This window comes from Podarcis muralis, chromosome 15, assembly GCF_964188315.1.
Source record: "Podarcis muralis chromosome 15, rPodMur119.hap1.1, whole genome shotgun sequence".
Taxonomy (NCBI): domain Eukaryota; kingdom Metazoa; phylum Chordata; class Lepidosauria; order Squamata; family Lacertidae; genus Podarcis; species Podarcis muralis.
Genome location: NC_135669.1, coordinates 10,963,108 through 10,978,880, shown reverse-complemented (window position 1 = coordinate 10,978,880; position 15,773 = coordinate 10,963,108). Strand labels below are relative to the sequence as shown.

Below are 15,773 nucleotides of genomic sequence, written 5' to 3'. Positions count from 1 at the left end.
AGTGTGGTGGAGTCTCCTTCTTTGGAGGTCTTTAAGCAGAGGCTTGACAACCATATGTCAGGAGTGCTCTGATGGTGTTTCCTGCTTGGCAGGGGGTTGGACTCGATGGCCCTTGTGGTCTATTCCAACTCTATGATTCTATGATTCTATGACTGGGGACGAAGGAGTCCAACAACATCTACAGGATGTCCTGCCCTGCCTGCTTTTCCTTCTGGGGAAAGGCCATAGTTCCCTGGAAGAGCACATCCTTTGGGTGCAGAAGGTCCCAGCATCACTCACCAGTAAAGGATTGCAGACACCTATGGCAGAGACCTTTGAAGAGTCATTGCCAGCCAGAGGCACCAATGAGGTGGACAAAATAGTCTGACCTCATACATAACAGCTTCTTACACCCATACTTTTAAGTTATCCTAATGTACCTTTATGCCTTAAAAAAAAAATCATAATCTATATCATGATGCCTAGACCTGGCTGACTCACTGACTGTATGTATGTGTCATACAATCCTGCATGTGTCTACTCAAATGTTCAGTGGGACATTCCTAGCTAGTTAAGTGAATATAGGACTGCAGTCGCATTGGCTTACTCATCATCACTAATTCCAGGGGATATCTAAAATCACTTCGGTATTTCCCAACGAGAGAAATCCTCGTTGGCATCTGAAATATACTCAGAGTTGCAAAGTGATTTCATGCTCTTTATTCAGCTCATAGTGGTGAGGAGGAATGAATGAATGTCCCCTCAAAGTATCTGCTTTATATACATTATTTACACAATGGGCTGCACATGATTGGCTAATTCCGGAATTCTACTGTAAGCCAATCAGGTTGTGGATTCACTTCTATCTGGAGCATGATTGGGTAGTTCCTGCCAACCAATCATACTGCTGCATTGTTCTAGGACCAATCAGACTGCTGCATTCTGAATCCTATTGTTCTAGGACCAATCAGACTGCTGCCTTTTGGATCCTATTGTTCTAGGACCAATCAGACTGCTGCCTTTTGGATCCTATTCAACTCAGCACATAACAGCATCCTCAGTGCACGCTTAGGGATCTGAAAGGGATCTGAAAGTGGGGTGCTTGTCGTCTATACCGTTACAGGTTTGTGGGTGCCCTGACCCCCTCCAGATTCCTGGGTGCTGGGGTTTAATCAGTGCTTTGAGAATTAAGACGTGTTGGCAGACATTGGAGTTAACAGTGTAAAATGCCGTCTAAACTTGTTTCCGGACCGGGGCATGGCGTGGGAGGTAAGTCCGTAAGAGGAACCAAAGATTGTGGTGGCCAGGGCAAAGACTGGGGGAGACAGAGAGGTGTGTGTGTGTCAGTGGGCAGGGAAAGAAACAGTTTGTCATAGGCTGAATGAAAATGGTGGTGTTTTGCAGGAGGTTTGAGAAGGGGAAAGGGGGGGGGCAGCAGAACTCTAGGCGGGCTGGTTGGAGCAGGCAGCAACAAAGGCTGGTTCCTCTAGTTCCTCTGTTTGTACATCTATACCCGCTGCTCCAGAGAGATGTGAATGTTGGAAATCCCTCCACGGTAGACTCAGGTTGTGGATATGAACCATATATCATAAAGACACTGCAGTCTCTGCTGTACCTAATTACCAAAAGGGAACCCAGACCCTGGAAACTCACCCTGCTGTGGAGATTGGGGTGATGTGTAACAGTACATTTGTCTATCAAAATAGACCCAGGGTAGGAGTGTTTTAAGTGCATTACACAAATGTGACACTAGGTGGTGGTGGTGAGCTAATGGCAAATTCCATATATATTTTTTAAAAAACAACAACATTCAGAGTGTTTTTTTATATATGTGTAGTTTCAGCCAAAGAAAGGGATTGAAAGAGTTTTGTTGAAATGATCTGACATTGTTATACTTTCAGGCAGGGATTAGGGGGGTCTGCTCTTTTCTTCCCCTCTGTTTCTCTCTTTCCTGTCCCTTTTAAAGAGCTACTCAAATTCTGAAAATGCCGTTTTTTGCAACAATGGTCACTTCCACACGACACATTTAAAGCACTCTTGTACTGCTTTTGACAGTCCTGGGAGCTGCAGTTTGTTAAGGGTACTGAGAACTGTTAGGAGGCCCCGATTCCCCTCACAGAGTTACAGTTTTCAGAGTGGTTTAACAACCAAACCCTCTTTCTCAGGGGCATCTGAAAATTGTAGGTCTGTGAAGGAAATACAAATCTTAGTTTAAGCAATAACTAGGTTGTTATTTATAAAAAAAAAAAAAAAAACAAGCTGGAAATGGAGAGTAAGGGAAAGAGTGGTCGATTAGAGAATCAATCAGCTTTAAGACAAATACCATAAGGCCTTCAAGAGGCCCCCTATAGCCTCTATAGTACCTGCCTGGCTACCAAGAAGTTTTGCAGCGTCCATTTGAGCAAAGCTGCTGGCTCATAGGAAATATATTTATGTTGAGGCTGTAGACACCCTGCAAGTAGGGCACTTTGACTGCCTCCATTAGCACACAGTTCAATAAACTGCTTTTAGTTTTCTTTATTTAATTGCAAAGCCTTTCTCTATTACTGTCAACGTGAAGGAAGAGTGGGGGAACCCACGGCTGTGAAAAACGTAAGATCAACATGGGCTCTTCTTTCATGCAGAGCTCAGCAGGATAGGAATGTGAGTTATTTTGCGGGGCGGGGGAGGGAGGAACTGGACTGAGAGGCTGGACAAAGGATATGGAGGAAAGTGCAGAGACTTATTGGGACGGTAGGGAGACACAGCTTAATAACAGAGCTTTGTAGTATTGCCTATACTTAGTCTGCAATACTAGTCCCAGGTTCAGTCCTTGGCATCTCCAGTTAAGACAAGCGTGGGGAACCTTTGGACCACCAGATGTTACTAAACTACAACTCCCATGAGCTGCAGCAAGCATGGAAATTGCCTGGGATGATGGGAGTCATAGTTGAGCAATATCTGCAGGGCCAAAAGTTCCCCACACCTGACCTAAGATGATCTTCTAATAGTAAAAGGTAAAAAGGTAAAGGACCCCTGGACGGTTAAGTCCACTCAAAGGCGACTATGGGGTTGCAGTGCTCATTTTGCTTTCAGGCTGAGGGAGCCGGTGGTGGTCCACAGACAGCTTTCCAGGTCATGTGGCCAGCATGACTAAACCACTTCTGGAGCAATGGAACACTGTGACAGAAACCAGAGTGCACAGAAACGCCATTGACCTTCCCGCCGCAGTGGTACCTATTTATCTACTTGAACTGGTGTGCTTTCGAATTGCTAGGTTGGCAGGAGCTGGGACAGAGCAACGGGAGCTCAATCCGTCGCAGGGATTCGAACCGCTGACCTTCTGATCGGCAAGCCCAAAAGGCTCTGGTTTAGACCACAGCACCACCCGCACCCAGATAGTAAGATTATCTGAGGGTTGTTTCTTTAAGCATTCGTTCTTATTTTTATTGCCCTTGCAGAACTCGGCAAGGAGGAGGATGGGCTCTGCCTGTCATTGGCTCTGTCTCCACTTACAATTGGTCTCTCTGCCTTTCACCCCGCCCCTCTCACCGGCTGCTGGAAAGTTGTGCTGAGTGTTTCATTAGCTTAAAGTATAATAAGCTCATGTACTTTGGGGACAGATCATAGCTCATGGGTGGGCCATATGCTTTGGCTGAACCTGGGCTGTCCCAGCTTCAATTTCTGGCATCTGCCCCAGGATCACGGAACATGTGATGAGGAAGATCTGTTCCTGTCTGAGAACCAGTAGAGCAGAGCTTTCCAAACCGTGTATTACAACATGTTAGTGCGTCGGCTGCAGTGTGCAGGTGTGTCACGTGATAGGTGTCCGTATCTCTTAAAAGGGGTTAGTTTAGCCTGCAGTTTGCTAATAAAACTGAATTACTGTGTCACGAAATGATGCATGTCTGAAAAGTGTGCCGCCAACATGAAGAGTTGGGAAAGCTCTGCGGTACAGTCTCTGCTCCAAGACCCCATGCTAGCCAGCAACCACGCAGTAAGCAATACAACTTATAGCAAAACACACACACATATTTAGAAACACAAAACACTTCCAAAAACAGTAAGAAGTTCTAAACAGCTTTTTTTAAAATAAAAAAAAAGATACACAACAACAATCACATACCCTCATTGTTATTAATTTCAATGTTGCCAGGAACATTCTCTTTCAGCCACCAAATGCCTGAGTGAACAAGAATGTTTTAAACTTCCTTTTGAATGTTAATAATGAAGGAGACAGAGAGGCACACCTCACCAGGGAGGGTGCTCTGAAGATCTGGGGAATCGACACTGTGATGACTGTCAGAAGACTGCCAACAAGTTAGGACCCTGCGGTGGCACCACTACTAAAACCTCAGCTTCTGATTGTAGGGCCCATGATGGCGGATATTTGGTGGCCAGGTTGCTCACTGGGACAAGATGGTTTGAGCATATTAGGTAAAAAGGTAGGGTAAAGGACCCCTGGACCAGTCAAAGGCGACCATGAGGTTGTGGCACTCATCTCGCTTTCAGGCCGAGGGAGCTGGTGTTTGTCCACAGGCAGTTTTCTGGGTCATGTGGCTAGCAGGACTAAACCACTTCTGGCACCACAGAACACTGTGACGGAAACCAGAGTGCATGGACATGCCATTTACCTTCCCGCCACAGAGGTACCTATCTATCTACTTGCACTGGTGTGCTTTTGAACTGCTAGGTTGGCAGGAGCTGGGACAGAGCAACAGGAGCTCATCCCGTCGCGGGGATTCGAACCACCGACCTTCTGATCAGTAAGCCCAAGAGGCACCGATCCTAGCCTGACTGTGGTGGCTGCCAATGGCTTTCCAGGCCCAATTCAAAGTGCTGGTTTTCACCTAAAAAACATTAAAAGGCTCAGGACTGCAATACTTCAGAGACTGCCTCTCCCCATATGAACCAACCCAGACTCTGAGATAATCCTCTGAGGCCCTTCTTTGTGTGGCCTCTCCCACAAGAGGTCCAGAGGGCAGCCACACAAGAACAGACTTTTTCTGAAGTGGCTCCCAGTTTGTGGAAGCTTGCTTGGCTTCTTCACTATACATCTTTAGGTGCCAGGCAAAAACATTTATTTATAACCAGGACTTTGGCTGATTAATTCTATGGCCATTCAACTGTGTTTGTGGCGTAGGGGTCATTGGTTTGGTTTTGGTTTTATTATGCATTTTGTATTATCGTTCTGCATTTTTATGTGGCGAACCACCCTGTGATCTTTGGATGAAGGGTGACATGCAAATTAAATAAATGTAGGGGATGGCACTCTTCTGCGTGTTTTGGGTCCCAAGGGTTTTATACACTAGTGCTAACAACGCAAATGGGCAGCTAGCGCAGCAATTTCAGGACCAGTGACACATGCCCCACGTACCAACCCAGCAGCTGCGTTCTGCATGAGCTGCAGCCTCTAAACTGCCTTCAAGGGCAGCCCCAAGTAGAGCGCATTGCAGTAGTCCAAGCAGGAGGTCCCTAGAGCATGGACAATCGGAATTCGCTCCCCTCCAAAATGCGGCAAGGCACCTATGCTCTTTTCACCCGGATATAAAATCTAGCTCTTTGCTCAGGTTTTTGAATGCTTTCTCTCTCTCCAGCTGATTTATTATTCATAATTGTAGTTGTGTCCATTTCATTCTGCTCTTAAAATGCTGCAGAGTGTATATTTTTAAAATCGAGGACCACTCCATATTCCCACCTAGACAGAAACAATCTCCCCATCACCACCACCAATGCACAAAATGTGTCCAGTTTAAAACATTTAAATAAATTGTGCAGACTTTTGGCAAACTTCACCACAACCAGTTACCTACAGAGAAGTAAGCATTCCCTCTTCCTTGCACCGGATCCATGGCTTATTGGTCAGACTGCCCTTTCTGCGCCACATGCATGATGCTACAGGGTTAATATTTAAAAGATCACCTTCTGGCTGAGTGCTTGGCCTACTCTACTTAACTAGCATGGCTCAGCTACTCAGTGCAATACTTGATGTCATCCCTCAGCCACAGACAATACTGGGACCTGTACTGTAAAGTGCAGGGGGAGGGGAGAGAGGAAGGAAACGTTCTTGGAGGAATCTGTGGGCTGCATAACTGTTATTGTTGCGGCTCCATGAACTGTATGCCTTTCAAATGGTACTGGGAGGAACTCCCCTTGTGGAATTCAAACCATTGCAGCATGCTTTGAAATTCTACATCAGTTGCTTTGTTTGCTCAGAAACACCCAGGTGGCAATTGCTGATGCAGCGAGACCTCTGATGCAAAGTTTGATATATTTTTTTCCTGACCGGAAAACTAGCACTTTCTAATGAATTTATGCTCAGACTATATTGATATGAGGAAACAATGGAGAGAGAGGGAAGTTGTGGGGGACAGAGCAGGGAAGCTGCAAGGTTTGAAGGGTGTTATCTAATGGTGGGTACCCTCATCATTTTGCTGCCTGAAGCAAAGGGCAAGAAGTTGCCTTCTCCCAGTCTAGTTCCCAGTGCAAGAGCTCAGCAGACCACGGAATCTTATTTCGACATCTCCCACTGCTCTGTCTAGTTTAGTCAGTGCAGGGCAAGCTGCATAGAGCACAAAGACTTCTCTTCACTCACTGCCCTTCAATATTTGCCGCCTGAGGCAGCCGCCCCACTCTGCCTCATGGTAGGGCCGGGCCTGGCTACCCTCTTCCAAGTCCTGCTTCGTCAGGCCAGTAGCCCATCCTGTTCTCACAGTGGCGAAGCAGATGCTTATGGAAGCCCAAACGTAGGACCTGAATGCAACAGGGCTCTCCACACTTGTGATTCCCAGCATCCCAGAGTCATACTGCTTCCAACAGTAGCCATTGATGGTCTTATCTCCTGCTTATGGGCCCTGGTGGATCCATCTTGTGGTGGTGGGTAATAGCAGGTAATGGCATGTAGATCAACACTGGGCTGCTGAGTCTCCTCACCATTTTAATTCCCTTCAGTGCCCTTCAGGTACCTTCACTCCAGGGCATTGATGGGAAACGTGAATGGCAGCTAAGCAGTACTACTAATAATAATTTATTATTTATACCCCACCCACCTGGCTGGGCTTCCCCAGCCACTCTGGGCAGCTTCCAACGAAATATTAAAATACAGCAATGCATCACACATTAAAAGCTTCCCTAAACAGGGCTGCCTTCAGATGTCTTCTAAAAGTCTGGTAGTTGTTGTTCTCCTTGACATCTGGTGGGAGGGTGTTCCACAGGGCAGGTGCCACTACCGAGAAGGCCCTCTGCCTGGTTCCCTGTAACTTGGCTTCTCGCAGAGAGGGAACCGCCAGAAGGCCCTCGATGCTGGACCTCAGTGTCCGGGTAGAACGATGGGGGTGGAGACGCTCCTTCAGATATACTGGACCGAGGCCATTTGGGGCCTTAAAGGTCAGCACCAACACTTTGAATTGTGCTCGCAAACTTCTCTTAATGCTGAGCACATTGGTGCCAATTTTGAAGGAGGCCCCGCCACAAGGCACCTCCCATGTGATTTCACCCCTGGAGATCACCCTAAGTGATCTCCCCCTGCCTCAGGTTATTGCCGATTCCCCCTGAATCCAAAAATCTGAAGTGAAGTTTGCGCCAATTCAGCTTTAAAGAGCAGGTCTCAGTGAGGAAAAATCAGGACACACACAAAATCAATGCTTGAACATTGGACTTCTGTGTGGACCTCTGTCTGGAAAGAGTGAGACAGAAAGTATGCCCTCTGTGTCTCTCTCTCAGACCAAACTAGCTCATAGTGTTGTTGCTATGAAAAAAATGAGAGCATAGGGAGATTTTGTGTGCCTTGAGCTTCCTGCAGGAAGGATGGGATAAAAATCAAATTCATTCATAATAGTATTATATTACAATTCCAAGTATGTTCCCCAAATATCTCTATAGGATTATTCTATGGCCAGGCCAATGTCTTTTATCTTGATTCAGTATTAAGAAGTGATCAACGCCACTCAAACATACAGGGTCAACGCGACTCAAACATGCAGGGAGGCATAGACCAGGAAGCAGCTATTGTTGGGAATGGAACTCCCATGTCTTCACTGCAATGCTCAGGAATGCTCGCCCCATGTTGTGACATCACCACATTGTTTCACAACAGGATGACCATGAAAGTTGCTGGAGAGAACTGGATATGGAGATGCACCCCATGTTGCCTGTAATATGTAGTTTTGCCTCTTATGGACTAATGAAGAGCACTGGCCCTACTAGAATGCCTGTTTCTGCCATGAGCATGCTTTGAAAGGTTAGGACAAAGCCTAGTCTTTTTTCTATCCTGGTTGTGAATATAGAAGGCCACTAGTAATAATGGCTTTGCAACCTCAATGCCTCAGCAGTGCTTGAAGAGGTTGGGCCTTCTAAAAATCTCCCTTCCACCTTGATTGTTTCTCAGATGTACAGGTGATGATGCGATAATTTTCATGCACACCTCCATAGCAAAAGCACAGCCAAGCCATTAAAGGTACATAGTTTCCTTCTGCAAATCACAAGTGAATGTTCTAAGCCAGGCTTCCTCAAACTCAGCCCTCCAGATGTTTTTGGCCTACAACTCCCATGATCCCTAGCTAGCAGGACCAGGGATGACGGGAATTGTAGTCTCAAAACATCTGGAGGGCTGAGTTTGAGGAAGCCTGTCTAAGCCAAGGGTAGCCAGCATGGTGCTCTGCAGATTGGTGTTGGACCCATCTCCCATCCTCCTTGGCCCTTGGCAATGCTGGCAGGGGCTGGTAGGATTTGGACCCAACATCTGGACCACAGAACATCGGCCACCTTAATCCAGTCCTTAAGCACACCACTTTCCTTTTGCATGCATGAGGAGGAAGATTCTTTGCTTGCAACTAGGGGTGGGCAAATCTGTCAATTTCAGTTTATATCCGTTTCTCGTTTCTCCAGTCTTCCATTCTCCACATTTCCACATCGGATTGTGATTTATTTATTTTTTAAGTCTCGTCAGTGCCGTTTTCTACTAACACACACATTTTGTATGCAATTTTTCCTAATATACACGTTTTCGCAAAATAATTTATCCATATGTAATGCATTTTATCCATATGTAATGCATTTTGTGCAAACACAGATATATGTGTTTTTCTACATGTATTATATTGGCACTGCAAAACTTGGGGGCATGAATTTTGAAGGATGACCGTGTTTAAGAAAATTCATATTAGGTAGGTTCACCTTTAATTTCTCCTCTATTTCTACTTATGACAGAGCCTTGCCTTGAGACTGCACCAGTCTCAAGCTGTTGCACAGAAGCAAAGTGAATGGGCTGCAGGACAGGCTAAACAGGTCTGACTCTGATGGAGACAGGCCAGGAATGCAGGGCCCAGTGCAAAAGGACCACCCCAAAGCTGCCTATGGATGCTGCCTTACCTAACCCCCTCTAGTGGCACAGGTCAGGGAATTGGGGTTGTGCAACTGGGTTGCAATCAGATGTCCACTTGCCTAGGAGTAAACCCTATTAGACTCAGCTGGATTCTGCTTGTTATCGAAGATGCAGATATGTCTAAGACTGCAATGCTAGAACAGTTTTATTGATCTAGTAAGGCTGGGGGAGGGGAGAATTTCAACTCGGTTTACATCCGAAGCCAGTTCTATAAAATTTGCACTTTTTGAAATTATATGAAATGAAACACAGACATACTTTGAAATTTGCACTCATCTGAATTTTGTAATGCTGTTCTCCAGCCAAACAATACGTATAAAAAATGCAAAGAGTAAATAAAAGTGAATGTATTATACCAGTGGAAGCAACACCAACAAAATTATTAGGAGAAATTGCTTGCACAATGTGTACATTAGTCAAAACTGCTTCCAAAAACTGGAGAAAGCAATGAAAAATACTGAAGACTTTTCATGAAGTTTAACAAATAAATAAAGAGCAAATTACTGCAGGAATGTAGAGAGCTGAATTTTAAATTGGAAAACGAGAACCCAAAAGAACTGGAATTGACAGATCTCCCTCCACCCCACCTGCTTGGAATTCAGATTCTTTTAAAAAGATTGATAGCCTGAGTTATTTAATCCTTCTTCTACCACAGCGGCATGAAAACTATTTTGGGGCAGGATCCTACAAACATCTAAGACTGTTCTCTACTTAACTTTCCGTTGTGAATTAGTTCTAAGCGAAATGCCACGCCACAAACTCCTTCTCCATCCAACAATATTTATTAGAAATGCAACACAATGTTATTGTTGTAAAAAAGGAACAGCATCAGACACATGGCCAGACTGCCTTCGGTCAGAATCCTGTGGACGCTTGCCTAGGAGCAAATCCCTTAAATCTCAAGGGGTCTTACGTAGAAATGCAGAGGATTAGGATACCAGTGTACTGTTAGAAACACAGGAGTTCAAGGATCCAGATGCTCTTGTTATCTTTTCTAACCACTTAAGAACTTTTCTGCTCCCCAGTAATATCCTGAGCCTGCTAAACAAAAGGTTTAGGCACGTAGCTATCTATATCAGGGGTGGGGGACCTTAGGCCATCCAGATATTGTTGGAGTCCAACTCCCATCAGCCCCAGCCAGCATGGCTAATGGTCAAGGGTGGTGGGACTTGGGGTCCACAACGCATGCAGGGCCAGACATTCTGCATCCCCAATCTAAATCAGGGATCTAAGCAGACTCAGGGTTGCACTTGTCCTTCAGGCTCAGTTTTTCCACTTTTAGAATGGGCACATTACAGGACCGTTGGGAAGACGAAATAGGCTAAATGTAATGAATCTTGCACGAGAAACACACCCTAAAAATGACAACGCCTTTAAGGTAGTTGGGCAGGTGTAGGGAACATGTAGGTGTAGTTGGGCAGGTGTAGGGACGCGGGTGGCGCTGTGGGTAAAACCTCAGCGCCTAGGACTTGCCAATCACATGGTCGGCGGTTCGAATCCCCGCGGCGGGGTGCGCTCCCGTAGTTTGGTCCCAGCGCCTGCCAACCTAGCAGTTCGAAAGCACCCCCGGGTGCAAGTAGATAAATAGGGACCGCTTACTAGCGGGAAGGTAAACGGCGTTTCCGTGTGCGGCTCTGGTTCACCAGAGTAGCTTCGTCACACTGGCCACGTGACCCGGAAGTGTCTGCGGACAGCGCTGGCTCCCGGCCTATAGAGTGAGATGAGCGCACAACCCTAGAGTCTGTCAAGACTGGCCCGTACGGGCAGGGGTACCTTTACCTTTTAGGGAACATCTGGCCCTCCAGATGCCACTGAACTGCAGCTCCCATTATCACTGGCCACTGGCTATGAGCTGATGGGCATTGTAGTTCAGCAACATCTGGATGGCCAAAAGTTTTTCCCACCTGTGATAGAGAGAGGAGGAGGAGGAGATCACGGTCACTTCCGTATCAGCTATTTAAGGAACATTAATCTTTCTTTGTTTGCATGGATGTTAGATGATGGCATGTTGCACAATCACCATGCCACACCTTCCAGCGCATTTCCCCTTCACTTTCCTTACAGAAAAACTATATAGATTTAATTCATTGTTTTGTAAGCACAAGGATACCAAATCCACTTTGATTGAGAAAGATGGATTTGCTGGTATGTGATTGAATCTCATACACAAATAGATACTCTGGAGGCACCCTGTCTTTGACATCTGGGGAAGCAGCTCCTACTTGCCGTGTTTCACTCTCCTGCCCTGGGAGCTTTCGTAAGGGAGCAGCTGAACTGAGGAGGAGGGGTGGCCTTTTGAGTCTGGGGATAAAAGCAAGAGAAGGTACTGTTGCCATCAGTTTGGGGGCTACTTTAGGGTGTTCCTAATTGACCTATTGGTAAGCTTGATGGTCGTTTACACTGATGTTTTTTTAAAATAAATTGTTCTTTGTTGACCTCTTAGTGTTATGGTGCAGCGATAGCTAAGATTTTTATTATGCACGTCGGTTACTGACCTACTGCATTTTTTACTTTCTGCAAACTGATCTGGGCTTGCAAGTGTGCCTATGCAAAACATTGAAATTGACTTTAGCTGCAAGACCCAGAAATGGAGGCTCTCAAAATCAGGTTAATTCCCCTTGGAACATTGGACTGTACACTTTTAAGCTTCAGCAAAATTAGCAATCGGGTGAAGGAGAAAGGTAAACGAGTCTCGGGGAGATAAGAGATCTGGAGTCTGAACTTTACATTTTAAAGGTGGCTCTCTTCGTTTACTCCAGTGGAGCCCTCCATTGGTAGGGTTGCAAGGTTGCACTCCAGCGAATGTGTGTGGCTTTAAATTCCCCAAGGAAGAAAAAGAAGCAACCACAGCTTCACCCACCTGCTTCCTTTGTGGTCCCATACTCTACCCTCTTCCCCGCCTGTAGGATCCCCTTGGGGATCTTGCCTGCTGCCGCAAATGAAGAAGGGGTGCTTGCTGGGCAGCAACACCAGGGGAGCAGCAAATCGCAGAAGACAATTGCACCAGTGAATTTCTGCTCCATGTGCGATTTCTGGGTTGTGACTTTGCAATCATCAGCATGGGGAACCATCACATCGGTACTATGCTCTGCAGGGCAGCCAAACCTATGCAGGATTCGCATCCACCCAAGGAGATTCCCCCAAACTAGAAGACAAATGTAAAACATTACCTTCCCCTTCTTGGAGCTGTCCATCCTAGTTCTGTGATCCAGCATTGGGGCAGCTGTCAGCACCAGCTGCTCTCCGACCAGTCCCCAACAAAGTCCAAAGTTGCCCAATGCCCAGTTTGCCTTCCCTCCTCCTTTCTTGCTGGGACAACTTAGCAGAGAGGGCAGTTCTTCCTGTTGAGAATATTCCACTTTCTTAGCTTGTTTATTTCATGTATAAGGTTGCTTCCTCTCCTTTTGAAGTTGCTCGGCACGTGACAAAACTTCCTCTTCCGCTTTACCTTTGGTGTCTGGATTTCTCCCTGCCCGAAATGGGGTGTTCCTGGCCTTGGACTTGTTTTATGCTTCACTTGGTAGTATATCGAGAAGGAACATCCATCCTGTGCGGATCCGTTTTGCCAACCTGCATCTTGTCAAAGGCAAAGCAATGAGGCCTGTTCCAGTAACGAGAGTTTTCCCTTCCGCCCAGGTAACAGCGCATGGGAGCGTTGCGCAGATCCTGTTGCCTCTCACCGACTTCCTCTCAATTCAGCTCCTCTTCTGAACTCAACATCCAGTTTATTTACTTTTTCAGCCGGTGACGTTCTCCCTTTTTCTTTTTTCCCAGCGTCCACACAGGCTGCTTCCTGGGGTCTCAAGGCTAACCCTCCATTGCCATGGTGACTGGTGGTGAAAATCCTGTTGCACTACCACCTCACCAGAGCCCCTCCTGCCCATGCCATTAAAGCTGTCATGCGGAATACTGCTACCATGGGAATAGGGCTTAATTCGAATGGGCATAACAGCCACATTATCACTTCACAGCTGCTACAGCAACCACTCCACTGCAGGGCTTAGCAACCTGTCCTGCTCCCATAGTGATGGTGGTTCACAGCAACCCATTTCCAAGGAATGAAAGGCTGGTTTTTAAAAAAAAGAAAAAGGGAGAAGTGGGGGGATTTAGGTGCTTCCATATCCAGCCTGGAGAAACCAATGAGAAGTGGGAGTGTCAGAGGATAGAGTGTCTCCTTCTCCCAAGGTGAAACTGTTTTCCGCATCCCCGCCATCACTTTGATTCTGAATATTTACCATGGCAGTGAACAACCTGAGCAAGGGATTCATTGCTGTCATGCTGGTACTTGTTAGTAGGCATCGAAACAGACTGGTTGTGCTTTTAGTTTTAAGAGAGAAGGATTTCCTTGCCGAATATCTCATCCTCATTGGCCCACCTGGCCTAGAGAAGTAAGGAATAGGGGTGCTCCCCACCTGGGTTTCTAGAGAAAGATGCTGTGGTTCAATCACAGGAACTCCTACAAGCCTGCACTCAAAGGTCTGTCTTCTAATGTCAGATCAAGATGTAAAATTTCATATTGAGGACCTAGGGTCACCTACACAAAAAAAGATGCTCTTTCACTGAGCTGCAGCCTCTTCCCCACCGAGTAAATGTCTTGCCCCGCACTTATTGTAGGGGTTTACATTGTAAGGTTGCTTTCAACTACAGCGGCAAGAATGTTACTTGCCCAAAAATGGAAAGAAGAAGTCCCAGCAAAATAAGAATGGATACAAAAACTTATAGAACATGCAGAAATGGTGAAACTTATTGGAAGAATAAAAAATCAAGATAACAAACTTTTTACAAAAGAATGGAAATAGTTTATTGAATATTTACATATAAACTGTAAACAGATAAGAACATTAGCAGGATTATTGTAATAACCTGCAATTTTATAAGAGTATATATGAATAAATGAGCAAATTAAGTTAATTTGGATATGCAGAAAATGTTAAAAATAAATTTAAGGACCCGGAGAAAGAGGGGGAAGGAAGTCAAGTTTTGAGATGTTAAAATGATTGTTATATTATTGAAATGTATAAAATTGAAAATCATAAATGAAATAATAATAATAAATACATTTTAAGGTTGCCACCTTTGTTGTGGCAAAATAATGACCAGGGTGAGACAGGGATTTTTTTATTTATTAATCTATTGCAGCCTAACGGAATGGCCCCTCTGGAATTTGTCGCACACACATACAAATGAATGTGTGAATCTGTTTGTGCTTTGCTAGCAGAGCTTAAATACATAACCTTTCACAGACCTTTTCAAACACATGCATTCCCTAACTTGGCAGAGAGGCGGAAATACAGAACAAACTGTATCAGTACAAGATGTAACATTTCACATTGAAACAGGGGACAACCCTGTATTATCCAGGATGAGTGGCAAGCCTTGAACTTTAGAAAGTGAAATGGAGAAAGGATCCTGAGTGCTCCTCGTCAAAGCATTTCAGAAGGTGGGCGGCTGAAATTCTCAGCCCCGGCGGGAGAAAGCTAAGTCCGAATGGAAACAGTGGAACATTATAGACATGCGTAGGAAATCATAGGCGAGGGATGGAAAGGAGGCTGTCCGCCTTCCACTGCCACGTCATGCTAAGGAAATCTCCTTGCTAGAAGGAGCATCAGCTGAGCTCTGCCTCGGGAAGAGGATGCCGCTGATTGGCTGCAGGATGTGGGCAAATCTCTTCAGCTGGGTGGGGCAAACTCCTTGACAAGTCGATAAAAAATCCAGCTTGCCTTATAATTCTGGTTGTGGTTAGAATCTTTCCTAGGAGAGGCAAAGGTGGAATGGAAGAGTAAATGAAAGAGTTGCAAACAGGCTACTTTTCCTTGAAGCAAGTTGAATTCACCATGCTGCCTACCCCCAGAGTTTTTAAAAAAACATTTTAAATTGTGTTCTCGCTGCATGTGCTTAGTCCCTCATCACAGCCATGGAATGTTGCTCTAGGGTTCTCAAATGGAAAAGGGAAAAAATGGTATCTTGGTCCAGGAGGAGTGGCATCAATGGAAATCGCCTAGGTCCACACAGCGGCCGCTATGAACCTCCTGAGCCAGACCAATTCCAGCAGTCAGCATCTGCCAAAGAATTCTGGGAACTGTAGTTTCTTAAGGGTGCTTGTTAGGAGGCCCCTGTTCTCTTCACAGAGCCACGTTTCTCAGAGTTCCCTAGGACGAGAGATTGATTGCTAAACCACTATTAAATGCAGCTCAGTTGCAAGTCCACAGTTTAATAGCTTTTTTTAAAAAAAAATTTTTAAAATTCCTGCATTTCAGTGTTCGTGTGCGTTTACATTTAGAGAACACAGACAATATTTCTAGGCTCACCTATCTGGAACAAGCCTTATGGAATCCAGCAACGCTTACTTTTGAGTAGGCATATATGGGAGTGCACGGAACAGATTCAACACAGCTAGTGGACGACGTTTAAAAGTCACAACCTCGTTTTTGAA

General features: G+C 45.5%; 1 protein-coding gene across 4 annotated transcripts in view; it reads right to left on the bottom strand.

Annotated features, from left to right (window-relative positions):
* GCK (glucokinase) overlaps nucleotides 1–15,773 on the bottom strand; it is a 55,396-nt gene that overhangs the window by 38,607 nt on the left and 1,016 nt on the right. For 2 of the 4 annotated variants that reach the window (XM_028708842.2, XM_028708843.2), the window contains exon 1: nucleotides 12,511–13,395. The exons of the other annotated variants lie outside the window; for them this stretch is intronic. Coding sequence is in view for 1 of the 2 variants with exons in the window: in XM_028708843.2 (XP_028564676.1) it covers nucleotides 12,511–12,555 (45 nt within the window). In the remaining variant the exon portion in view is untranslated. Of the gene's footprint in view, nucleotides 1–12,510; nucleotides 13,396–15,773 lie in introns of those variants that run through there. 4 annotated transcript variants of the gene reach the window in all.